The 25,377-nt window shown below is 52.8% G+C and overlaps 9 protein-coding genes across 9 annotated transcripts; 7 read left to right on the top strand and 2 right to left on the bottom strand.

Moving 5' to 3' along the window:
• Positions 1–977: 977 nt before the first annotated feature.
• ARB_01202 (uncharacterized protein) lies at positions 978–1,651 on the bottom strand (the record flags this gene model as incomplete). The annotated part of the gene is made up of 3 exons (XM_003012543.1): positions 978–1,327; positions 1,380–1,596; positions 1,631–1,651. The coding sequence occupies 3 exons, from the start codon at positions 1,649–1,651 to the stop codon at positions 978–980; spliced, it is 588 nt and encodes a 195-aa protein (XP_003012589.1).
• Positions 1,652–2,448: 797 nt separating this feature from the next.
• On the top strand, positions 2,449–4,795 carry ARB_01203 (C2H2 transcription factor, putative; the record flags this gene model as incomplete). The annotated part of the gene is made up of 2 exons (XM_003012544.1): positions 2,449–3,128; positions 3,187–4,795. The coding sequence occupies 2 exons, from the start codon at positions 2,449–2,451 to the stop codon at positions 4,793–4,795; spliced, it is 2,289 nt and encodes a 762-aa protein (XP_003012590.1).
• A 1,655-nt stretch (positions 4,796–6,450) lies between these two features.
• On the top strand, positions 6,451–8,209 carry ARB_01204 (uncharacterized protein; the record flags this gene model as incomplete). The annotated part of the gene is made up of 2 exons (XM_003012545.1): positions 6,451–7,117; positions 7,266–8,209. The coding sequence occupies 2 exons, from the start codon at positions 6,451–6,453 to the stop codon at positions 8,207–8,209; spliced, it is 1,611 nt and encodes a 536-aa protein (XP_003012591.1).
• Positions 8,210–8,586: 377 nt separating this feature from the next.
• ARB_01205 (uncharacterized protein) lies at positions 8,587–11,536 on the top strand (the record flags this gene model as incomplete). The annotated part of the gene is made up of 3 exons (XM_003012546.1): positions 8,587–8,610; positions 8,675–10,216; positions 10,274–11,536. 3 exons carry the CDS (start codon positions 8,587–8,589, stop codon positions 11,534–11,536), a joined length of 2,829 nt encoding a protein of 942 aa, XP_003012592.1.
• A 1,271-nt stretch (positions 11,537–12,807) lies between these two features.
• On the top strand, positions 12,808–15,120 carry gpi1 (pig-Q; the record flags this gene model as incomplete). The annotated part of the gene is made up of 4 exons (XM_003012547.1): positions 12,808–14,251; positions 14,317–14,408; positions 14,500–14,744; positions 14,910–15,120. 4 exons carry the CDS (start codon positions 12,808–12,810, stop codon positions 15,118–15,120), a joined length of 1,992 nt encoding a protein of 663 aa, XP_003012593.1.
• Positions 15,121–15,681: 561 nt separating this feature from the next.
• ARB_01207 (uncharacterized protein) lies at positions 15,682–16,626 on the top strand (the record flags this gene model as incomplete). Its single annotated transcript, XM_003012548.1, has 2 exons — positions 15,682–16,003; positions 16,055–16,626. 2 exons carry the CDS (start codon positions 15,682–15,684, stop codon positions 16,624–16,626), a joined length of 894 nt encoding a protein of 297 aa, XP_003012594.1.
• Positions 16,627–18,133: 1,507 nt separating this feature from the next.
• On the top strand, positions 18,134–21,596 carry ARB_01208 (exosome complex exonuclease Rrp6, putative; the record flags this gene model as incomplete). Its single annotated transcript, XM_003012549.1, has 4 exons — positions 18,134–18,258; positions 18,329–18,573; positions 18,704–19,517; positions 19,571–21,596. The coding sequence occupies 4 exons, from the start codon at positions 18,134–18,136 to the stop codon at positions 21,594–21,596; spliced, it is 3,210 nt and encodes a 1,069-aa protein (XP_003012595.1).
• Positions 21,597–22,177: 581 nt separating this feature from the next.
• On the bottom strand, positions 22,178–22,387 carry ARB_01209 (uncharacterized protein; the record flags this gene model as incomplete). Its single annotated transcript, XM_003012550.1, has 1 exon — positions 22,178–22,387. The coding sequence occupies one exon, from the start codon at positions 22,385–22,387 to the stop codon at positions 22,178–22,180; it is 210 nt and encodes a 69-aa protein (XP_003012596.1).
• A 367-nt stretch (positions 22,388–22,754) lies between these two features.
• On the top strand, positions 22,755–25,307 carry ARB_01210 (uncharacterized protein; the record flags this gene model as incomplete). The annotated part of the gene is made up of 3 exons (XM_003012551.1): positions 22,755–23,160; positions 23,254–25,086; positions 25,147–25,307. 3 exons carry the CDS (start codon positions 22,755–22,757, stop codon positions 25,305–25,307), a joined length of 2,400 nt encoding a protein of 799 aa, XP_003012597.1.
• Between the last annotated feature and the right edge of the window lie 70 nt (positions 25,308–25,377).

Below are 25,377 nucleotides of genomic sequence, written 5' to 3' on the forward strand. Positions count from 1 at the left end.
CTTCTTCTCTCTGGCCCTGTTTCTCTGTCCCCCATGATACGCTATAGAACTGGACTGGACGGAATGGTGAGACTTACATGCAGGTACCAACCAGCTCTATAGCTATCAGACTTTCGCTCCCTCCCTTTGCTATATTTATTCTCCGCTGACTACTTTGGAGTAGCCCGTCTCTTCTTTGTTGCAACATGGGGTCGAAAAACGAAGTACGAAGTACCTGTACTCGAAGTACTCTGTACTGCTCTACGTCAAAACAACTCTCCAGCTATGGCTATATAACTAATTGAGCCTGGAGGAGTGGCGGGGAAATGTGCCTGGATCGGTCGATCGACCACGCTCGACCAGAGAAAAAAGAAGCAAAAAGCAAAGGCAAAAGCAAAAAAGCGGAAAAAGAAGACCTATCCAGGACAGACAGACTTCGTTGACTGCGCTCGTCGTATCCATTTCAAAGCAAGCAGAAGGCAACGCAAAAGCCAGCATCTGGCTGGAAGTTCTTTCGCCTCTTCACATGCTTTGTACGACGTTAGAGGAGACAGAGTGAGAGGAACAGGCCAGGTCCCCGTCAGGGTCAGGGTCAGCACCCTTTTGTTCCTGGATGGGGGAGCAAGGAGGGAAAACAAGTTGCTTGACGATGGGAATTTGATGAAAAGATGAAAGATTAAGAGACACGGCTAGTCAACTGCTCCGTACAGTGAGACGTCAAAAAGACAGCAAGCGAGGAGCGAAAGCGAGGGCATGTTATGCAAGGTACCTGTACCTGGACAAGGCTAAGGCAAGGCACAACAGAGAAACAAGTCCATGTACCTTGACGCCGCGCCCACCTTTAGCGTCCAGCCCGGCCTTCGCCTGTTCAAGGGCGTGGAAAGCTCCAGTTAAAGGCGTTCAGTTAAGGGCAAGGGTTGGCCTTAGCTAAGGGCAGCCTAACTAGTTAAGAGGCTAGTTAAAGGGGCTAGTGCATGGCTGGTTAAGCTAGTTAAGGCCTAGTTGAAGGGACCCCCTGTGAGCTGGTCACTTGTTGGCGATGTACCGGTACCTTGCCTGCTCACGCCTGCGGCTTGCCTGGCTGGCTGTCTCCCCGGGACCTCTGACCACTCTTTGGTGCCCCCTCTCCGAGAGATGCCATGGCATGCCATCCATGATGTCGATGTCTCCATGGGCCGCCCATGACTTGCATCCTTCTTGCTGGCTCTGACGTAGCCTTCTCTTCGCTTCTTTAGCCTCATCTCTCGCCGGCTTCCTTCGACTTTATCTCCCTTCTCCTTCTTCTCCTTCTTCTTGTTCTTCTTCTTCTTCCTCCTCCTACTATATTCTTCTGCTTTCCTCTTCCCCTCTGGACTCTCATCAACTCTCGCACCTCTTCCACACGCTACGGACTTACGGACCTTTGACACACTTTGACTGCCAAAGGGGTACTTCCTCGGTACTACCGTCACTGCCGGCCGACTCTGCCCAGACAGAAACAACATCTAGTGCATAGCACCTTGCTTGCCTCTGCTTGGATCGACTCGACTCGACTTGATCATCTGCGAGGATATCGTCTCCCTCGCCTTCTTTTACTGCGCCTGCGGTGTCACAGGGGTGTCCGTTCTGACTCGGTACCTGAACGACCTCCCTGGGCTATTTTTCAACCCACATCAACAAACGACTCCATCATTCTCCATCATAAATATCCGTTGCAGCAACTCGGATGAGAAAGCGAGTTAACTAAACAATCCAAACACCAAAAAACATCGCCTTCTTCCGTCACCTCTTGCCACTGCATCCAAACAACTTCACCTAACGTCATCTCTCCTCTCTTTTATTCCCTGCGCTTCAACCCCGGGGACCTCGAAGGAATCCAGTTATTTTGTGCCCTTGTGCCTTTTCCTCTGGCCTTTACCTCTATCCTTTATCCACAACTACCCAACTTCTACCTCTAACCGTCCGCCCACATATCAACATATCAACACACAAAACACCTACTCCGTACCACCGCCATTATTTCGAATGTTTCGGTCATTTCTGCGTTGATCCATATTTACTTCCTCTAGAACGACCCACTTGCCGCCGCCGTCGGTGGGAGTTTTTGCAAGGCCGTCGTCGAGGTAACAAGAGACAAGAAAGACGAGAAAGACAGCTTAAGACAAAAGAGGGAGAAGTGCGACTGGGGGCATATACTATATATGCATAGATGACACGCTAGACCCCCCGTCAGGTCCTTCCTCTCCCGCTCCGGCCTTGGATAACGACTTCACTTCGGCTTTCCTTTTCTCCTCCACTTATCTCTTTTCTCTTATTTTCCTTATCGCTGTTTTTCTCTGGCCGGGGAGGCTGTTTTGGTCGCAGGTCGCCAGCAGGAGAAAGTGAAACAAGGGGAAGACGAGCAGGAAATACAACACCAGGAACAGTTAAGCAGGGGATCTGGTGTCGACGATGCCCTCTTTTCTTGCCGTCAATAATAAAAATAACAGAATGACCGTACCTGAGCAGCAACAGCAGCAACAGCAGCAGCAGCGGGAGCAACGGAAAGAGCCATCACCTGGGCCAGCTACGTCGGTGCCTACACTCAACGGACAACCGAACGGGCAGCCACTCGCAGGACAAAACGGCATCGCCTCTCATACTGAACTCGCCTCGAATCATGGAACGAACGATGTAACCGTTACTGAACAGCATCGTCATCAACAACAGCAACAACCGCAATCAGCGGTTCACTACGCACACTCACATACCTCATCCGTCTCGCCACATAATACAAATACCCAGCCCGCCGCCGCCTCAACTCCTAATCGCACCTCTGTCGTTAGTCGCGAGGGCTCTTCTACTCATTCCTCCAACTTCGACGAGATGCAACACCCGGAGTCAGACGGAGATCACTACCAGACTGATAATGAGATCGAAATGGGTGGTACCGGAGATGCCGGACCTTCAGGTACAGGTCCTGCAGGTACCTCAGGGGCTGCAACAACAAATTCAATTACAGCAGCAGCAAACGCAGTAACCGCTGCAGCGGTAGCGGCAGTGGCAGCAACAGCCAACGCTGCTGGCGGTCCTCCATCAAAGAAGAAAAAAGGCCAGCGGTTCTATTGCACCGAGTTTCCGCCTTGCAATCTCAACTTCACCCGAAGCGAACATTTAGCCAGACACATCAGGTAACTGCTCTTCCCGCCTGTTTAAGAAGATAACATAAGCCTGCTAACACAAGACCAGGAAACATACTGGAGAACGGCCATTCCAGTGCCACTGCTCTCGCAGGTTCTCCCGCCTTGACAACCTCCGCCAGCATGCTCAGACTGTCCATGTCAACGAGAACATCCCGTGTGACTCCCTCGCAGCCAGCGGAACCCGATTCCAGCGCCAGGTACGCACCGATCGTGTACGACATAACGGAAGAGCCCGCGCGGGGACCGCCGGCAGCCATTCACACAGCCACAGCCGTAATCTGTCTACCTCTAGCATCTCATCGAACATGTCTAGCTATGCCCCACAGCACCAGGAGCTACGACGAAGGCCACAACCGTTGATGATGGCGGGATCTGGTGCTGAACACCACCATCACACTCGCAGTAGACATTCTCTATCATTAGAGACCAGAGCCGAACCCCCCAAAACACCTCCAAATCAGTCCTCTGCGCCAGGCCCTACCTTCACGCCTTCATCGGCTACATATGATCAGTCGAGCCCTTACTATGCCTCCCCAAGTTCTGCCTACGGTTCCTCGCACTGGCCGGACCGCAACGTTGGTCGCCGTTTATCAGTGCCAACAAGTACGAGACCATTTGACCCGTCGCATCAAAACTATCCCAGCCAGCCCCCATATACTCGCATGACCCATCCGCCATACCCTAGTCAATCAATAGCACCGGCGCCGCCCCCCGTAATGGCTCCCGCGCCAACAGATCCGGCCCAATATGCAGCTGTAACACCAACCAGCGCAATAGACTCGGGGTTTGAAGCCGATCCCCGACGAAGGACATGGCATCCCTCTTCATACACTGGTTTCGCGCGTCCTCCTCAAGCTCCCAGCGGCCTCTGGTATCAGCAGTCTGCTGAAGCACCAGGTGCAGCCCCAGGTGGAAACGTCAATGTGCCTCCACTATCTTCACCTTCACAGCCGACGACAACCCGTTTACCAGGTATCGAATCCTTTGACCATGTTCCACCACGCCTGGAATACAATCGAGAACGAGAGGTCAGCCCAAGGAGTTACGACCGCCACCATTACCAGCCTCAACCATACTCCCAACCGCCACCCCCGCCGTCACACCTGATGGGCAGCACCCCATTCGCACCGACATTCAATGCTGGTCCTCGGCCCGCCCCGCCATTCTCTGGTGCAGAGCATAGGCGCGGTCAGTTATCTCTGGATACCACCTTACAGCGCACCTTGACTAGACTAGACCTCCACGGCAACAGTAGTTCTGGTGGTAGTACCAAGGACGCAGCAAGCTGGGGTCAAGCAACGATGGGTGAACTGCAAAGTATTGGCTCACGACCATCCACGGGAGCCGGTACTGGTCCCCTGAAAGAAGATGAAGATGAAATGGAAGCGGACGAAGGACCTGGACCAAGTGTTCCTACCGAAACATCTCCTACACATCACCAGCCAGTACAGTATGAGACGAATGCAGCAGATCATCATTCGCACAGTGTTCATCAGCTACTACTACAACAGCAGCAAGAACAACAGCATCAGCAACTACTTCCCACTAGGCCTAGCGGTGGTGCAGGTTTAGGCCGTCTTCAAGCCTTGGTCGACATTGCTACGAGTGAAACTGAACAAGCAAAATATAAGCCTGACGATCCGGCTCATGGATAACGGTCATTCCATTATGTGGTACAACCGGATGATTATAATGATAGGAACATTTGGGTCACTTTCTTTATACTCCTTATTTCCTTTCCTTTTTCGATTCTTCTCTCTTTTGCTTTACATATATTCATCCATACACCCATACCCATACATAAGACGGCCACTAAACCTTGTCTTTCAGTACTGTTTCCATTCTTTCTTTTCTTCATTCTGTACCTTTCCCCCAGTTTGTGCTCTGGCTTTTGTTTCCTGGGACAATGCACCATTTACTGTCCATTGCTCTTGGTGGTGGTATTTTGTTTATCCATCATCTCTTTGTCCTTCTGTCGAAAAAAAAAAATTACTTCTGCTTCACTGCTTGATATTCTATTCCGGTTATCAATGACAGGTATTGCTTGTCCAAAGCAATACTCGGCTATTTGCTTATTTTTATGCTACGGGTTATTCTTATGTGGCGACACGGCGTGGTATGAATTATTTACTTAGGCTGCTCTCTCTTCTGTTCTGTTCTGCTCTTCGGATCCTCTCTTCTTGTCCTTCACCCGTTAATGTCTGTTCGGTCGCTCGAATATCGAGTTTACAACAAAAAAGTTATCTTGAAGAGAGGGATGAATAAGGATCGAGGAATGACGAGTTGGATGAAGAATGCTGCAATGAATTGAAACGAATTAATGACTCTTGTTTTTACCACTTTTAATGCTTCTACTTCCGTTCTTTTGTCCCCCATTCTTCCCTCTCCGCTTGTCTCCTTTCTTCACTTCTTCGTCTGTTTTATTTACTTGATCTTGGAAAACGGGGGGCTTTTGGTCTGCTCTTCTGCATTCATGGCATATATTACTACTCACTTTATTTACCACCAAATTAATACTCCATCACTCTCGTTACCTGGCTCCTCTTTACCCATGTCCTTTCTTCCATCGACCCAGCTGGTCATTCACTGTGTTGACGATACTCTCTTATTCCTTTCTTTCCCTTTGAACGTCGGGATACGAATGAAGCCTCAATGAATTAGACACATACATAGCTACTATGATACCCCACTGTTGCAAGAACCAGATACCTATGCCACTAAAATTGAGCTGTGGTGGACTTTTGTGCCTGATTTCGTGTATATGAATTGTGACCTTGATATTTGGCTGGCGTTAGCCATCTAATACCAAGTGGATAACGTTTTTATATTTGGGGAATTTAGTTAAACTTGGCCATTCTATTTGGCAGCTTGGTATATTCATACATTGGTTGTACGAGATCTCGAAGATAAGGAACTAGTTCATTCACAAACATATCATTGTACAAAGTACCATTATTAAATATCAACTATCTTATCAAATGCTTTGTATTCTAAACCAATGACCGTCTCATTATCCCTTTAACTAATGTTATATAGACTTCCCAGATAGTCCATAATTCTATACCTTCCTTGCAATCCTCACATTTCTCAATCAATGAGACCCTGTGGCACTATCGCATAAACATTCTCTCGATTTACCAGCCTGCAAAGGGCTGCTCTCAGATTGCCGCCACATAATATATAAGAGGCGAATTTAAGCCTCCCACAGGAGCCGAAAGTAACCCACGGTATACCAAGAGATATGGGTTCAGGGAGCCAACGGGCCGTCTCGGGAACGCCAGGAGGTGACAAGGGGAATCACCCTGCCCCAATGAGGAGAGAAGGGGGAACATCCCAAGACATGCGAGAAGAAACACCAATCGAAGAAGGAAACGATGTACACGAGGATGGCAATGGCTCAGACAGACACAGGGATAAGAGACAGAAGCGAAACGATAACGACGACCCACGCACTAGGTCTGTGCCCGGATCGAGCTCAGGGCCAGGAACGACAGATCAGAGATTGTATTATGACCTGAAAATTAAACGGAGTGCGTCCGGGGTTGGCCCACAAACACATGATCCAGAGCTGTATGAGCGGATACAGAGGGATGCACGGTCAGGGGTAAATATTGGTCCAGGAGCTGGCGTGGTGGTTAAATGTACGCCACACCAAGAGCCACGGAGAGACACATCTCATAGCCATGGCCATGCTGCAGGCGACACCCTGACCCCTGGAGGAAGGAAGAGAGCAGGGGATGGCCAAGTTGAAACGGGTATTTCGGCTACAGGCACATCAAGTGATGCTGACGAGCTCCCCGCTGCGAGGACGAAGAAACGAGCTAGAGTGGAAGACAGTTCAGAGGAGTCAGGCTCTGGTGTCGGTGAGAGCAGTAATACTGCCAAAATAGACAAGGGCAAGGGCAGGGCTGTTGAAGGAAATAACCGCTCTGATTCAGTTGACCATCCGAGACAAAGTGATGCTGTGTCTGAATCTGGTAAGTTTGGCAAAGCTTGTTCTATAAAGGCAATTTTGATGCAGCAAATACTAACCATCTATATAATTAGCTGAAATTCTCATTTCAAGCGATCAAAGCCACAGGACAGAGTATGATCAATACGGGGTCAGGACGAAGGAGCGTCCAGTTCCGTATAAATCATCAAAGTTCACGCCCTCGCCAGGAGAGATTAAGACGAGGCCTGAACATATCCCATACAGCAGGTTCTACCAAGAGAGGCTCGTAAAAAAGTTGCGGAGGGAGTTCGGTCGTATGGGCCGAAGACGCTTACTGCTTCATTTTCCGCAGCCCACACATCCTACTCGGCGGATTAGAACGTGGAGTGCACCAGCAATCAACCGCCTGGGTAGCTTTGGTCAGACATTGGCTAGTGCGCTTCCATCTTGTCCGCAGCTGACCAGGCCCGGCCGACGGGTTGGTCTCATTTACGATGGGAAGACGCCCGTCATAAAGGAGGAGAGATTGTCAGAGGAAATAGATCCAAAACAGTTTCCTCTTCCATCTATTGAGGAAGAGCCTGAAGGTGAAGCAGGGACGTCAACAAGGAATGAGTTTGAACGTCTGGTTTCAGGGAGTATATCACAGCAACCTCATGGCGAGGCTGAACCCGAAGCTGTAGTAGAGGGGCGACCCAGACGGGCTAGGAGACAGGCTGCTATCTCAGGAAGAGAGAAGATGCGGGAGCACACGGCACCCCCAGCACGACGCGGTACACGAGGACCTGCTGCCAGAAAGACGCCTGCTGCGCCTTCTGCAGAGTCACGGCCTCAGACAAGGGAGCAGATTTCAGTAGAAATCCCAGTTACCGTCCCCGAAGTACACGATCAAGAGGGGCAAGCTGAAAGCAGCACCCGACCAAAGCGAGCCACGACGAGCAGGGCAAAGAGCAAAGCTCCCGGTAAAGCCCCGGCCACTCCCGCGCCCGAAACAGCCAAAGCAACAAAGGTAACCAAAGCAGCCCCTAAAAAGCCAGCCGCGAAGGCGAAGACACAGGCTAAGGGCAAAGCCGCTCCCAAATCGACGGCCGTCAGCAAGGCAGCCAAAGGAGGCGCTGGTAAGAAAAGGGAGTGACAGCCTGCCGTTTCTCGCTGTGCGTTATATCTTGTAGCTATGGGTATCTTGGTGTTTAGTCTAGTTCATAACAGGCGTTCTAGAGTCCTATTGCCATCTCCCCTCTTCTCTTCTCTTCTCTTCTCTTTTCTTCTGCTCTTTTATTGTCGTTCTTCGTCGACTTTTTGATATCAAAATTTACGTCATGAAAAGAAGCGCGCGAAGACGCGTGCTCACGTGACCCTAAATTCGATTAAAGTCGAGTCGCGTTGAAAACTTGCCGAAGCCGATTGAAGCTGATGGACAATTTATAGACCTGGAGGAGGGAAGAAGCATTGATTATATTCTAATTTCTTATAATTGCGCTTGTTTGTTGGAAAGGTAGCTCCAGTTATATTATGGCGTCTCGTCCCGAGCTGAAGGTGAGTGTGTTACCTGCAACTGCAATCTATAACTAGAGTAATTCAGAGCTAACGACATCTACAGGTCGACGATGAGGTCGGGTTTATTAAATTCTTCCGCTCATTAGATGCCGAAGACGAGTCGACAGTGCGCGTGTTTGATCGTGGTGACTGGTACACTGCCCACGGCGCAGATGCAGAGTACATTGCTCGCACAGTCTACAAGACTACATCTGTGATACGGACGCTGGGACGAAGCGACAGCGGGTTGGCATCGGTGACATTGTCAGTCACTGTGTTTCGATCCTTTCTACGAGAAGCCCTTTTCCGTTTAAATAAGCGGGTGCAAATATGGTCGTCACAAAACGGTGCGTCAGGAAGGGGCTGGAAGATGGCAAAGCAAGCCAGTCCAGGAAACCTACAGGATGTGGAGGAGGAGCTAGGAGGAGCTTCTGGAGGAAATGCAATGGACACTGCACCTATCATCCTTGCTGTGAAAGCTGCTACAAAGGCCAAAGAGATGAGACATGTTGGCGTATGCTTTGCGGATGCGAGCGTACGCGAATTGGGGGTCAGCGAGTTTGTTGATAATGACCTCTACTCCAATTTCGAGTCGCTGCTTATCCAGCTCGGAGTGAAGGAGTGTTTGATACCTGCTGAGGGACAGAAGAAGGATGTTGAGCTAGCAAAGCTACGACAGATTGCTGACAGCTGCGGAGTGGCAATTACAGAACGGCCAGTCAGTGCCTTTGGGACCAAGGACATTGAGCAGGACTTATCAAGGCTGCTGAAGGATGAGACTGGACCTGCCATGCTGCCACAAACAGACCTTAAGTTGGCGATGGGCTCTGCTTCTGCTTTGATCAGCTACCTCAACGCAATGTCCGACCCTTCCAACTTCGGCCAATACCAACTCTATAAACATGACTTGGCACAGTACATGAAGCTCGATGCATCTGCGCTCAGGGCATTGAACCTCATGCCTGGACCTCGTGATAGCATGAAAAACATGAGTCTGTATGGACTACTAAATCACTGCAAGACGCCTGTTGGAGGCCGGTTGCTGGCCCAATGGCTGAAGCAACCACTGATGAACCATAAGGATATTGAGAAACGGCAGCAGCTAGTCGAAGCCTTTGTCACAGACACCGAGTTGAGACAGACCATGCAAGAGAGTCATCTTCGATCCATACCTGACCTATATAGGCTGGCCAAACGTTTTCAGCGTGGCAAGGCCAATTTGGAAGATGTTGTTCGAGTCTATCAAGTGGTCATTCGTATACCTGGCTTTATTAATTCGTTTGAGGGGGTGATGGACGAGCAGTATCAAACACCGCTGGATGCAGAATATACCGACAAGCTACGGAAACTCTCACAAGATTTAGGGAAACTAGCTGAGATGGTTGAGACGACGGTCGACCTTGAGGCTTTGGACAACCATGAGTTCATCATCAAGCCAGAGTTTGACGATAGTCTACGGATAATCAGGAAGAAACTTGACAAGTTGAGACATGATATGGACTCCGAGCATAGGAGAGTTGGCCGGGATCTTGGCCAGGACACGGAGAAGAAACTCTTCCTTGAAAATCACAGAGTTCACGGCTGGTGCTTCAGGTTGACCCGGAATGTGAGTAGAGGGTTGTGGTTATTTTGTTGATATGTCTTCCATACTAATATACCGCAGGAAGCCGGGTGTATTCGCAATAAGCGAGAGTACCAGGAGTGCTCAACACAGAAGAATGGAGTATACTTCACGACATCAACTATGCAGGCACTACGACGAGAGCACGACCAGCTCTCAATGAACTATAACCGGACTCAGACCGGACTTGTCAGCGAGGTTGTCAATGTTGCAGCCTCTTATTGCCCCTTACTCGAGCAGCTAGCTGGCATCCTAGCACATCTCGACGTAATAGTGAGCTTTGCCCATGTATCAGCACACGCACCAACGGCATATGTGAGGCCCAAAATTCACCCACGAGGAACGGGCAACACCATCCTCAAGGAAGCGCGCCACCCTTGCATGGAAATGCAAGATGATATCACCTTCATCACGAACGATGTCTCTTTGATCAGAGACGAATCCTCTTTTTTGATCATCACGGGTCCCAACATGGGTGGCAAGTCTACCTACATTAGACAGATAGGGGTCATTGCACTCATGGCACAGACCGGATGTTTTGTACCTTGTTCAGAGGCAGAACTCACGATCTTTGACAGCATTCTGGCCCGAGTGGGTGCCAGCGACTCTCAGCTAAAGGGAGTATCAACCTTCATGGCGGAGATGCTTGAAACCGCGAATATCCTGAAGTCAGCAACTTCCGAATCACTAATAATAATTGATGAGCTGGGCCGAGGAACAAGCACGTATGATGGCTTTGGTCTTGCATGGGCGATCTCAGAACACATTGTGACTGAGATCAAATGCTTCAGCTTATTTGCTACGCATTTCCATGAGCTCACGGCGCTGGAGGAACGGTACCCCAAGGCCGTGAGCAATCTGCATGTGGTAGCCTTTATCGGTGATGGACCAGCGGCAGAAGGAAAGCAGAAAAAGAAGCAAGAGGTCACGCTACTATATCGGGTCGAACCAGGAGTCTGCGACCAGTCCTTTGGCATCCACGTTGCGGAGCTGGTCAGATTCCCGGACAAGGTGGTCAACATGGCTCGTCAGAAGGCAGAGGAACTTGAGGACTTTACTTCCTCTGGAGCTGATAGTGAGGGAAAGCAAAAGACCACAGCGGCCGTGGAGAAGTTCACTGCCGAGGAGGTTGCGGAGGGCAATGCCCTGTTGAAGGCGATGCTGGTCAAGTGGAAGGCCGAAGTCGAGGCTCCTGGTAACGAGAAGATGAGCGTGGAGGAGAAGAAGCAGCGGCTACGGGAGCTTGTGGCCGCGGATGAGAAGCTGCAGGCCAACAAGGTGTTTTTGGATATCAAGGCTTTATAGATAGATATATAGTTAACTTCAGCATAAACGGCGTTAATAGCGAGGCCAGTCAAATAAAACCATTTCTTCACATACTTGTAGTTAGTAATGTATGTCTACCGTCTATGGATATCTTGATTATCTATAAGTGGTCGTTCTATGGGCGGTTAATCGCTCTAAGCGCCATTTTGAGTTATCGATAAAAAAAAATTAAAAATAACAATAAAAATCAGCGGACGACCGCAAGCAAGAACTTTGGCCTGACCCCAGAATCCAACACCCGCAAGCTATCCACGGCTTCACGATAGTCGCTATCGACCTATCTGTTCACCCATCCATCCATTGAAGCCTCACCGTGGCAAGCGCGGCGCCTAGCAGGCATTGATTCATGCACCCCTTCTCCGTCTTTGCGTTCAGCATCTTCGTCGCTGGCTACATCACCGCACGTTGGGACCTGGTTACCAGATTGTACGAGCTCGCCATCTTTGCCTGGGACCACGGAGTCGTCGTAAGTCTATAACTCTGCCGTGTGGATAATGGGTAGTAAACTAATTGATAAACGATGGCAGACCCGCGCGGCCAGAGGATTCCTGGTTCTGTCGATATTCTTCGCTGCCCTACTTGTACCGCTCAACCATATCGTGACGAGAGAGCTGAAAGTGGTAAATAAAGCCTATCCACACTATAATGGGGGATGGTTATGATGGTTATGATGGCATGCGCGGATAGCTGATGTGTTTGAATAGCACCCCCGTTCCGTGCACCACGGGATATCTGCGCGCGAACAGCTCAGACGGCGCGGGTCATTCTAGGCTGACGAAAGAGGGGATAAGGGGGAGAGAGAATGACAGCATGGTGATGAATGATGGCCTGCTACGGGTGTTCTGGCCATATGAAGTTGCGTTGTCTGATGCGCCGGGGGTGATCGTTGGATGGAGGAATTCTGAATTCGACTTGTTTGTTGTTTCTGTGCTGGAGCATGTTGAAGTAGGACCCTACCATACCCATTCCCATATCCACAGTGAGGAGATGAGACGATGCTGATATGGTGATAGGCACGCAATGTGGAAAATGCGCTGAGGACGGGGATACTGTATCGCAACAGCCCGCACCCGATATCCCGCATCTTCGGGCTATGCGGGAAGCCAGTGATGCATGTGCTCGGCTCTACGAATGCAGCAGAGGTGCCTACGGCGTTTACCACGTCGCATATCCACGTTACTACGAGCCCGTCGACGGGAGTGCCGCTGATATACTGTCCTCCAAACGTGAAGCTACCGCTGCAGGTAATCATGTTCAACCGCCCACACCCAACGAAGATGCAGTACATGTCTCTACGACCCATTCCGCTGGCCCTGGGCGACAAGCACACCACCTTTGACAAGGGCGGCGGCGGCGGCGGCGGCGAGACTACGCTGGATGAAGTCGAAGTGGCTGAGAGAGAGGCGCGGGCGCAGACATCGCGACTGATAGCCAAACGGCGCCTGGTGACGGTAGTCAAGCATGTGCCGTCGTCCAAGGAGCAAGCGCTTCCGGTGCTAATCAACCAAATCAACTGCTCGTTTGAGATGGACAGGCTGCTCCAGAGCAACATCGGGCTGATCGGGACACGGCCCAAGCGGGCGCTGAGCGTGAGCCAGCGGGTAGTCGAGTCCGCGACGACGGCTTGGGGCGTGGTGCTCTGGGGCATCACGTATGTGGTGATGGTGTGGATATACCCGATCATCACAAAGGGGTTCATAGCCTGCCTGATCGGCCACCGGGTGATTGCAGAGGTGGTGCTGAGGATCCTTGAGTGGCGCGCTGCCCCTGACGCCGCTGCGCTGAAGGACATATCTGCCACGGCACAGCAGATTGATATCCGGCTGCAGCAGTTCTGCTACTGGCCGATCCAGTATCTGACGCTGCGGAAGCGTAAGGACGACTGGGAGAGCGTGACGAACAGCCATCCGGACTATATTCGGTTCTACAACAGCCTGTGGCTGGTGGCTAATGATGTGATTATCGGGATAGCGCTGGGGTCGTATATCGTGGACAATGCGGACAATGTGGCATCTGAGATCAATGCGGTGCTTACGGGGTGGACGGTCGATGGGCTGCAGCAGACGATCTCCTGGCTGATGGGCTGGCCTGCCGGACTGAAGCTGAACAACGAGCTGGCCGTCTTCCTGGGCGATCTCTTCCTCTGGGTCATTGCCCACTGGGCCAGTAAGAAGAAGAACCCTTTACCCTTTACCCTATATAGCTATTGGTGTATATGTACTGATGGTGTAGGCGCACTGGCGAGCCTGAGGCCGTTCCTGTCGTATGTGGTGTACATCATCGGGTGTGCCAGCTTCGCGGGAGCCAGCATGTCGATAGCGATGTTCTCCGACCTGCTGTCCATCTTCACGGTGCACATCTACAGCTTCTACATAGCGTCAGCCCGGATCTTCAACTGGCAGCTGACGATCATCATCTCGCTGTTCCATCTCTTCCGCGGCCGCAAGCGCAACATCCTGCGCAACCGCATCGACTCCTGCGACTACGACCTGGACCAACTGCTGCTGGGGACCATCCTGTTCACCCTGCTGTTCTTCCTGCTGCCGACGGTGCTGGTGTTCTACATCACCTTTGCGTCTGCGAGGATGGCCATTATCTCCCTGAAGGCCGGGCTGGACACTTGCCTGGCCTTTCTGAACCATTTCCCCTTGTTTGCACTGATGCTGCGACTCAAGGACTCTCGACGACTCCCTGGTATGTCTTTTTAGTACTTTTAATACTACTTTGTGGTATGTGTATTAATTAACATGTGTGTTCAGGGGGCACTCGCTTTGAGCTTCGACGGCCGTCTCTTCCACCACTGCCCAACGACCAACTCGAGTACACCGAGGCATCCTACATCCACCTCAAAGTAAGTCTGTCTCTATATTTATTTGATATAAGTAGTAATAATAACATTATCCTAGTCCGTCCCGTTGAGTCTGAGGGAAATGTTCGACCAGTACTTCCGCCTCGGCCAGCGCATCAGACAGCACTACCTGTCTCCCCGGGTGATCCTCTGCCTGGCAACCGGCCAGTTCGTTCCCCCCATCCACCGCCGCAACCTGTACAGCCTGCAGTACAGCATGCTTCCTGCCCAGCGAGTGGGCATCGTCGACGTCTGGTCCCGGCTGACTGCAAAGAGCTCGACGGGCGCAGGCAGCAGCGGCGGAGGCGGTCCAGCAGGCAGCTCCTCAGGGGCTCCTTTGTCTTTCCCCCGGGGGCCAACGTTTCCCTTTGACAGGCGGAGGAGATAATCACTCATGATACTCTAATACTATAATACTACCATCTTCATCTCTTTCTTTTCCTTTCTCTTCACCCCATCCTTTGTAGACCTGTGAAGACCTTTGTAAGCCTTTGTAGACTGTAGTGACTCTCCACCTTCACCCCTTTCCCTCTTCTCTTCACGGCATCTCCATCCATTGTCCATCTATTGTCTATCCCTTCACCGTCGCTTTGCTATCCCCTTTGCCATCCTCTTCACCATCCCCTTCACTGCCATCTTCACCATCCTCTCTACTGTCTCCTTCACCATCCCCTTCACTGCCATCTTCACTGTCTCCTGCCTCTCCCCTGCATGACAAAGAATCCGTCACTCGTCGTCCTGCTCTGTCGTCGTCCTCCTTCACTCCCTTCTAGCTCCTTCCGCATCGCATCGTCGGGCTATAAAATCCCCTCATCTTCCTCTCTCGTCGACGCTTCCTCCTTCTTTCTTTCTCTCTCCTTCCTTCCTCATCCGCCGAGCTGGCTGCAGAGTGCAGAGAAAAGCTCGGCGGATGCTGCCAGAAGCACGCAAAAGCCAGCCTATATAAAGACCGACGACGCCCCTCGACCTCGCCTTTTTCTTTCTCTTCTTTCTTCTTCCCTCCCTTTTTTTTTTTTTTTTCTTCTCTTTCTGCTCAACAACGCAAGCTCGACTCCTTTATCATCGACTAGCGCATCCAAGGCCTTTTGAGACATCACAAACAAACTCGACCGCTACTATCGAGCCGTTCAAGAGACCTTGCATCGCAGCTTTCGACTAAAGGACGCCGCAACTCGATCCACGCGCTTCAGCAGCCGTTGCATCACTTCCGACACCCGCCAACGCCGTGAGACTGCTTTATCTCCTTACCAAAGCTAGGCTCCGGCAGACCAGCAAGATGCACGGCAAGTGGACCGACGAGGAGGACTTCGCCATCGTGGCCCTTCGCCTGGGGACAAACCTGAGCTGGGAGGGCATCAAAGCCAAGTTCGACGCTGCCTTCCCGCCAGCCAACTGCAAGGACCTCGAGTCCCGTTGGAACAAGACGCTCAGGCCGACACTGTCCCCGGGCCTAAGCAACCGTATTGCCTGCGCCTTCGACGACTACAGGCACTACCGACCGCGCCACATCGAAGATGGCGAACAGAGGAGACTGGTGCTCGGCGTTCTGCGAGCGCTGGCGGACCATCCAGCCGAACGGATCGTCCCGCCGCACCCAGGTAAGACTCTCCTACCATTTCGTCGTTGTTTGGGTATATGCTAATGTAAAGAAGAACTCGAGTCGTCTGGAGAAATCCAGCCAGCGGCCGCTGCCCCAGCCTTGCAGCCATCGGGCTCGGCTACTCAGCTGTCTGCGCCCCCCCAGCAGCCATCCGCCCCTGAGCAGCAGCAACAGCAGCCAACCGACCCTGCTCAGGGCACTGGGGCCTCGGGCCAGCAGCAGCATGGCAGCGGCCCGACCAGCACAACGGCTCCCGACAGCCCGTTGTTCGTTCCACAGGATGACAACAATGTCGACGTCGCTGACAGTGCCGACAACACCACCGCCGCCGCCGCCGATGCCTCTGCCGCCAATACCACCACCACTACCACCACTGAAGAGGCCGGCGCCAACAGCACTGTCGCCGTCGACACGCAGACGTATCCGCAGTCCTTGCTGCAGCAGCGTGTCGAGCAGAGCCCGCCTGACCAGCCAATGCTCGACATCAACGCTGCCGTTCCGCCGCCGCCGCCATCGCCAACCCCCCAGCAGCAGCAGCAGACTCCGCAGCAGCCTAGCTCAGACCTGGGCCCGGTCGTTGTTGACCCAAACATCGACCCCCAGCTCTACGGATACCAGTGAAGAAGAGTAAACAGCCAATTCAAAGTGGAATGATCAAACAGTTACCTAAAGTTTCTTCATTTCATTTGCTCTTCGACAAGAAATCTGCGTCCTGTTCCCGGTTCGAACTCCTCGCTTCGTCAAGCATCACGTCAATTCCTTTCTCCTTCAGGGTCCTCTGTTGGATGTTAGCTGATTTGACATGCTTGCACTCCTTCCACCCCCCCTGGGTTCCTTCACTCCGCCCGCCTGACAGACTTCCGGTCTTTTCTCCTCGTCTGACAACAGTCGAGTGTCTGCCAGCCTCCGCCAAATCAAAGAAAGTTCAAGTTTGCTGCTCTGGGTTGTTTTACTTACAAACAGACACTTCTTGTACTGCTGAAAGACCTCCTCGCACTCGTTAGTCGACGTGTTACCTCGAAGGAACTCTAGCAATCCTCCTGCGTTAGCTTGCGCTCGTTCAGCTTCCTCCTTCTCGTTGCTCTTCTCAACGTGTGTTCGTTCTCTTGTCCCGGGCCTTCGGCAAGTTTGAACTCACTTTCGCTATACCACTTGAGAAAGCACGAGTCGTATCTCCTATCCAGCAGCAGCCATCGTCAGTCAACATTCCCTCTGCCTGCTCGGTTCTCTCGCTTCCTTGGATCCAACGGATATCACCACCGGCCGTCAATCAATGCAACCAGTTCATCGACTTGTTACTCACTCTTTGATCTCGTTGCATTCCGGTGCCAGTGACGCAGACATGTCGGGTCTCGTTCCACTCTCTTATCCAGACAACCGCTCTTGTTCGTGTTCTGCTGCTCCTCTCAGTCTGCCGTCGGTCGAACTAGCCTGCCTGCCAATACATCCAGGTTAGCCCTCACCATCTGCTTTCTGACACTGCGAGCGCAAGCCGAACATCAGCAATCCAAGCACAGCTCACGCCCACCATTGGTATTCATGTCTCTCGCCAAGCACCAACCATGATACCAACCAGCCTGCGTCGACTACAAGCAAGATACCCAGCAACACGCGGCTGTTCGGACTGACACTGACGCCTCTTCAACTTACCCGTTGTCTTCGAGCCTCTCACCTTGCTGCTGCTCCTGCTGCTTATGCCTTCTGCCTTCTTTCCAATTTTTGAAGTTAACGACATGTCACATTTTGTCAAGTCGGGTTTTCGGTCAACATGCTCGTCAACTTCCAAGGCACTCACTCAGGCTCTTTCTCTCTCTCTTTCAATCTAAGGCAGCAGTCAGCAACCGCTCAGACACGGGTCAAGTTAAGAGACCAATCTTGTTTCACGGCTCTACCATCACGATGACGACTACACTTACTGACAACACTTCTCACGCTTCTGGCGCGTTTTGCTGCTTCGATCTTCCAGTCCAGCCTGCCGAACAACCCCAGGTCAACATCCAAGTTCGGTCTTCAAGCTTTCCATGGACAACTACTTCTTACCACCTATGAAGCACATGTCAGTTCAAGTCACCAAGTCATCAACAAGACATCAACCAAGTGTCATCACAAACACGCCTGAAACGTCAACATGCTCTGCTGTCTCACACCATACACTCCAACTACGAATCTCTCTCAGCTGAACTTTCTCTCCTCCCACTCCTGCAAGCCCTCGGGATTTTTGGGGTCGAATGCAACAAATAGATGCAAGACAAGGCAAGACACTTCCTCCAAAAGAGCTAACAGCTAACAACTTACTTCAAAGAGCCTCTCACTGACCACTCAGCCTAGGAGCACCCGACGAACAGCAGCTGTCGGTCACAAACTGCTCGAAGCTCAAGTCACACGTCTCTGGTCAAGCCAAGTCGACAAACAAAGTCGTCAAATCAACAAATCAACAAATCAAATTGTCAAATCAAGCAGTCTCACGATATTTCTCGGAGGATCAAGGATATCTTGCTGTCAAATCTGTTCTTTTCTTCTGCTTCTTCTTGCTATCTTTCTTGCTATCATCTTCTGCTATAAGTTTCGGTGTTTCGTTTCTTTTGAAGTCACTTTTGACGTTGCGCGGCTTAACTTTTCGCCGGTTCCGATGAACTTTTTATTTTCTTTTTCGGACTTATTTTTTTATTTCGATTTATCAACTTCACTTGTTGAAAAGAGTTGAAGAGAGTTGAAGTTGATGAAGCTGGTCAAATTGGTATTCTCTTACAGCTGCTGCACAAGGATGCGTTTTGTCATTTCCACTTTTACTTGAGACTGCACAAATACAAGCAAGCCTATCCTCCTCATACCCGTACCATTGCTTTTCTCCCAGTGTTATCTGTAGCAAGTGCTGTCGAGATGGACGCCGAGGGCTTCCCGGCCTTCCAGGAGCAGGCCCAGGCAGCGCTGGTAGACGCCGTCAAGACGACCAACCGCATTGCATCCGGCGACCTTGCCTTCCACCGCTCCTTCGACTCGCCGACCAGCCGCAGCCTGACGGAGCAGAGCAACCGCCTGCTGAGCCTGACCAACTCGCTGCTGCGCATCGCATCCGCGAACAACCCAGACTCCCCCTTTAATGCCTCGAGCTCCTCAGCATCTGCGGATTCGAATGCAAGGAGCGGGAAGAACAAAAAGAAGAAGCCCAAGACGGTGCTGCGCGACGAAGACAGCATGGAGGAGAACTGGAAGGATGTGGTGGATGTCATCGACGAGCTGCTGGAGAAGGCCGATGCTTGTCTGGACGAGTTCACGGGCGTGATCAAGAAGTACGCTCCGGCGCAGGAAGCACAGAAGAAAGAGACGGCGGGATTCCCGCGGATGTACAGCCATGGGTCATCGAAGATAGCGAAGCCGCAGCTCCAGTTCGACGTCAAGCTGGACAATGCGGACGATGGACGGGCGTTCAGGCCGTTGCTGAAGAGCAAGCCGCATGCCCTTGTTGGACTGGAGGAGAGTCTCGGAGGCAGCATCCAAGATCCTACCAAGCCGTGAGTTACCATCTACGTTACTTTATAAACTAATGATATACTAATATATGTAGATACAACCATCCGTATGAGAAAGAGATTGAAGCCTCGACGTATCCGGCTCGAGTGTACGAAAAGGCCGAGCCAACGATGTACACGCCCGTAGCCGACAGCAAGGCCATCTTCGTCGAAACCCTGGAAGACGTGCACGCCATGTTATCGCAGCTGAAGCAGGCCAAGGAGATCGCAGTCGACCTGGAGCACCATGACAGCCACGTCTACCATGGCCTGGTGTGTCTGATGCAGATCAGCACGCGCGAGCAGGACTGGATCGTGGACACGCTGAAGCCATGGCGTGACCAGCTACAGGTGCTCAACGAGGTATTTGCAGACCCGTCCATCATCAAGGTGCTGCATGGCTCGAGCATGGATGTGATATGGCTGCAGCGGGATCTGGGGCTGTATCTGGTCGGGCTATTCGATACGTTCCATGCTGCTAGTGCACTGCAGCTGCCGAAGAAGAGCCTGAAGTTCCTGCTGCATGAGTACGTGGGCTTTGATGCCGACAAGCAGTATCAGACGGCTGACTGGCGGATCCGGCCTCTGCTGGCGGGCATGCTGGACTATGCGAGGTCAGATACGCATTTCTTGCTGTACATCTTTGACCGGCTGCGGAACCAGTTACTTGAATTACCGCCGTCGTCAGAAGAGAAGGAGTCAGGGCCAGGAGGAGGCGGACGGGAGGCCATTGAGTACGTGCTTGAGCGGTCGAAGGAATGTGCCCTGCAGCGCTACGAGCGGCCAACCTACGATGCTGCTACGGGACGAGGCAGCGGCGGCTGGCACGATATGCTGTCCAACAGCCCCGTGGCGCTGACACGCGAGCAGTTCGCTGTCTTCCGGGCACTGCATGAATGGCGCGACAGGATCGCCCGCGCGGACGACGAGAGCCCGCAGACGGTGCTGTCGAAGCGGGCGCTGTTCCGGCTGGCACAGGAGATGCCAGAGGACAAGTTTGCGGTGCTGCGCATGGGGTCTCCAGTCTCTGCGTCGCTGAGGAGCAGAACCGACGAGGTGGCTGGCCTGATCCGCGAGGCAAGACAGCAAGGCGGCGCTACGGGGCCGGAGATGCATGAGCTGATCCGGCGACGATCTCCGGCCGGACATGCGGCTGCAAGTTCGAGGAGTATGGCTACGGCTGCAACTACGGCTACTGCTACTGGCAGAGCAGAGGCGGCGGCGGCGGCGGCGGTGGTGGTGGATAGGGATGGGGATGGGGATGGGGGTGCGGTGGATCTCAGCAGGGCTACTGCTGCTGGTGCTGGTGCTGGTGCTGGTGCTGGTGCTGCCGCCCTTGCGTCGTCCACCTCGACATGTGCCGTGGGAGTGCGGGCTACGGAGTCGCGGTTCTGGGGTCAAACCGGGCTAGAGAATTGCAGTATCAACTGGCGCAACGATGATGATGAGTATAATCATAATCATAATGATATTCATGGATACAGCGTGTCTGCATCGACGCAGGCCCTGCAGCTATCCCTGCCGCTCCCGAACATGCCTGTCCGGCTGGTTGAGGGTGAAGTTCCCCGGCCAGTGGAAGGCGAAGGAGAGCCATCTGAGGATGAATCTGGAGAAGACGAGGAGGGAGACGAGGAGGAGGAAGAGGAAGAAGCAAAGGTGTCACAACGCAACGAGATCTTCACTGTGAGACAGTTTGGAGCACCGCCGCGGAGGAGAGACGGTCTACGAGACGGCACTGGTGAAACGGCGTTTGATAAGGATGCGTCTGAGATCCTGCTGGACGAGGGCAGCGCCAGGAAGAAGAAGGAGAAGAAGAAGCTGAAGCAGAGGTCCTCGCTGGGCAAACGACCGCGAGATGAAGGCGAGGAGGCAGGCAGGCCGTTTGACTATGCGAATGCCGAGTCGCTGATACACCGGGAGAAGCAGCAGAAGAATCAGAATCAGAATCAGAATCAGAAGCAGAGGCAGAAGCAGCATGGCAACGGCCAGCGGTTCAACCCGTACAGCAAGCTGCTGGAAGCGCCGTCCGGAGTCAAGAAGCCGCGCACCGAGACTGCCGGCCGCTCCCACACCTTCAGATAGAAGACAGGAAAGCAGAGAGAGACAGACAAGAAGCACAAGATGGATAGGACAAGAAGGACAAGAAGACAAGAGGAAGACTCTGTCGTTATCCACCGGCAGCGATCCACCCCCTGACCCTGGCAGCTCCTTAGCGTACCAAGTAATGAAGTCATGGAAAAGCCACTGAAAGGCAAGCAAGCGCGAGACTCGAGAGGCGCCGCTGGCTGCGTCCCCGTAGAGCCCCCGTAGAGTCCCAGTAGAGCCCCCGGTAGAGCCCCAGCAGAGCGTCCAGGAAGAGTCCCTGGCGATACGAACCCCGTCGGCGCCGCGTCTGAGATCGGAGACGCTGAAACACCGCGTGTCGCAGGTTGATTCCGTCTTTAACTGTCTTAACTGTCTTAACTGTCTTTACTTGGTCTTTACTTGGTCTTTACTTGGTCTTTAACTAGATCTTTTAACTAAGTCGTGACCAAGTCTTAACTAAGTCTTTAACTAAATCTTTAACTAACTTAGCCATCTTTAACCGAGTCTTAACTAACCCTTAACTAGTTAACCTTTAACTAACCTTTAACTGGCTTTAACTGGCTTTAACTAACGCTTAACTAACGCTTAACCAAGTCTTTAACTAAGTCTTCAACTGGCCACGCCCCACCGCCGCCCTCTTTTAGCCCCTTTCGACTCTTCGACTTTCTTCTCCTTCTTTTCTTCTTCTTCAACTTCCCGACTTTCTTCTTCTTCTTCTCCTCCTCTTTCTTCCTTTCTTTTCTTTCTTTTCCTTCTTCTGCCTCCCCGCGACTTCGCCTCGACTTCATCTCCCACTGCCCTGCCTGCAACCACCAACGCCCGCTTCACCCTCGCCCTCGCCTCGTCCTCAGCTTCTCCTCCAGCCAGAGCAGCCGGCAGCAGCCATTGACTCGCCGGGGGCCTCCGTTCGGACGTTGGTTCGCTGGTCGTTCGTTGGCTGACTGACTTAGCTGACTTGAACTGACACTCCCGTCGCCACCACCACCACCTCGCTAGACAGACAGACGACAGACGACAGCGACAGCGACGGCAGACTGCGATAGACAGGAGACAGAGGCCGGTTCGATGCTGTCGTGATGTAGGTCTCCCTCTACAATGTCTATATAACTTGTCCCCAGACTAACGAGAGCAGAGAGTAGAATGTCCGTCGCAACCATGCTGCAGCCAGCGTCCCGCGCCTCTCGCGCATCCACCTCCTCCTCGTCCTCCTTCCAGCCCATGAGCAGGCAGAACACGATGTCCTCGCACGATGCCCGCTCGATGCGCCAGTCGAAGCGCATGTCCGTCACCGCGCTCTACCTGTCCATGTCCGCGAAGGAAAAGGACCTCGAGATCTCCGACGAACTCTCACGAGGTAACCCTCTTCTCACCTCTCACTTCTCACTTCTGTTCATGCTTCTGTGTATAGATAATACTGACGGCAACAGCGCAAAAGAGCCTGCGGGAGCTCAAGTCCAAGATCTCGACGCAGTCAAAGAAGAACTTCGTGCTGGAAAAGGACGTCCGCTACCTCGACTCGCGCATCGCCCTGCTCATCCAGAACCGCATGGCCTTGGAGGAGGTACTTCACCCGTCTCACCCTCTGCACCCTCTGCACCCATTACACCCACAGAAGAAAGAGAAGTGATAGACTAATTGGAGCAGCAAAACGAAGTGGCCAGCCATCTGGATGACCCGGCAGACATACAAGAAGGGGCCTTCCCCAACGACGACAAGACGCAAAAGTACGGCAACCTGCTCTTCCTGCTGCAGTCGGAGCCCCGGCACATCGCCCACCTCTGCCGCCTCGTCTCCATGGCCGAGATCGACTCGCTGCTGCAGACCGTCATGTTCACCATCTACGGCAACCAGTACGAGAGCCGCGAAGAGCATCTCCTGCTCACCATGTTCCAGTCCGTCCTCACCTACCAGTTCGACAACACCCCCGAGTACTCCTCCCTCCTGCGCCAGAACACGCCCGTCTCCCGCATGATGACCACGTATACCCGCCGTGGACCGGGACAGGCATACCTGAAACATATCCTGGCCGGCCAGATCAACTCCCTCATCGAGCTGCACGACATCGACCTCGAGATCAATCCGCTCAAGGTCTACGAGTCCATGGTCCAGCAGATCGAGGCCAGCACCGGCTCCCTCCCGCCCTATCTCGAACGCGCAGTCACCGCCGAGGTCGCCGCGGAAAACGAGCAGGTCCAGGCCATCATTGCGCCCAGGCTCAAGATGCTCACCGACCTCGCCAACAGCTTCCTCAAGACCATCATCGACGGCCTCGAGGAGACCCCCTATGGCATCCGCTGGATATGCAAGCAGATCCGCAGCCTGTCCAAACGCAAGTACCCGGACGCCCAGGACCATGTCATCTGCACTCTGATCGGAGGCTTCTTCTTCCTGCGCTTCATCAACCCGGCCATCGTCACGCCGCGCTCCTACATGCTCATCGACGGCACCCCAGCCGAGAAGCCGCGCCGCACCCTGACCTTGATCGCAAAGATGCTGCAGAACCTCGCCAACAAGCCCTCCTACGCCAAGGAACCCTACATGGCCAAACTGCAGCCCTTCATCCAGCAGAACAAAGAGCGAGTGAACCGGTTCCTCCTCGACCTCTGTGAGGTCCAAGACTTCTACGAAAGCCTGGAAATGGACAACTACGTCGCCCTCTCCAAGCGCGACCTCGAGCTGCAAATCACCCTCAACGAAATCTACGCTACCCACGCCCTCATCGAGAAACACGCCTCCACCCTCGCCGCAGATCAGAACTCCCATCTCAACGTCCTCCTGCAGGAACTCGGACCCGCGCCCGCCCAGCTGCCCCGCAAGGAGAACAGAGCAATCCACCTCCCGCTCTTCAGCAAATGGGAAGCCCCCATCGACGACCTCACCTCTGCCCTCGACATCACCCAGGAAGAGATCTTCTTCATGGAAGCCAAATCCACCTTCGTCCAGATCATGCGCTCGCTCCCTCACAACTCCTCCGTCACCCGCCGCCCCTTGCGCCTCGACCGCATCGCCGAAGCTGCAGCAACCCTCAAAAACGACGCCGTCATGGTCCGCAAGGGCATCCGCACCATGGAACTCCTCAGCCAGCTGCAGGAACTCGGCGTTATCGACCGGTCAGACGACTTCTCCTTACTCCGCGACGAGGTCGAGCAGGAACTCGTACACCTCGGCTCGCTGCGTGAGAAAGTGCTCGAGGAACAGCGCAAGCTCGAAGAAGTCTACCGCACCATCCGCGACCACAACGCCTACCTCGTCAACCAGCTCGAGACCTACAAGTCCTACTTGCACAACGTCCGCAGCCAGAGCGAAGGAAAGCAGCGCAAGACCCAGAAGCACCAGGAGCTGGGGCCCTACAAGTTCACCCACCAGCAGCTCGAGAAGGAAGGCGTCATTAGACGGAGTAACGTGCCCGAGAACAGGAGGGCCAATATATACTTTATGTTCAAGAGTCCGCTCCCAGGCACTTTTGTCATCAGTCTACACTACAAGGGTACGTCTCTACTTTTTTTTTTCACTTTCTATCAATCCTGATACTAACGGTTATGTATAGGACGAGCTAGAGGCCTGCTAGAACTAGATCTGAAACTCGACGACTTGCTGGAAATGCAGAAAGACAACCAGGAAGACCTGGACTTGGAATACGTCCAGTTCAACGTCTCGCGCGTCCTGGCTCTGCTCAACAAGCGTTTTGCCCGGAAGAAGGGCTGGTAGTAAATCTACTTCTCTTTCTCTCTTTCTAATCCGCCTCATACCCCTTTACCTTGCTAATACCCTTTCTCCT

Source organism: Trichophyton benhamiae (assembly GCF_000151125.1).
Source record: "Trichophyton benhamiae CBS 112371 chromosome Unknown Abenha-F-W-21b08.fp109, whole genome shotgun sequence".
NCBI lineage: Eukaryota > Fungi > Ascomycota > Eurotiomycetes > Onygenales > Arthrodermataceae > Trichophyton > Trichophyton benhamiae.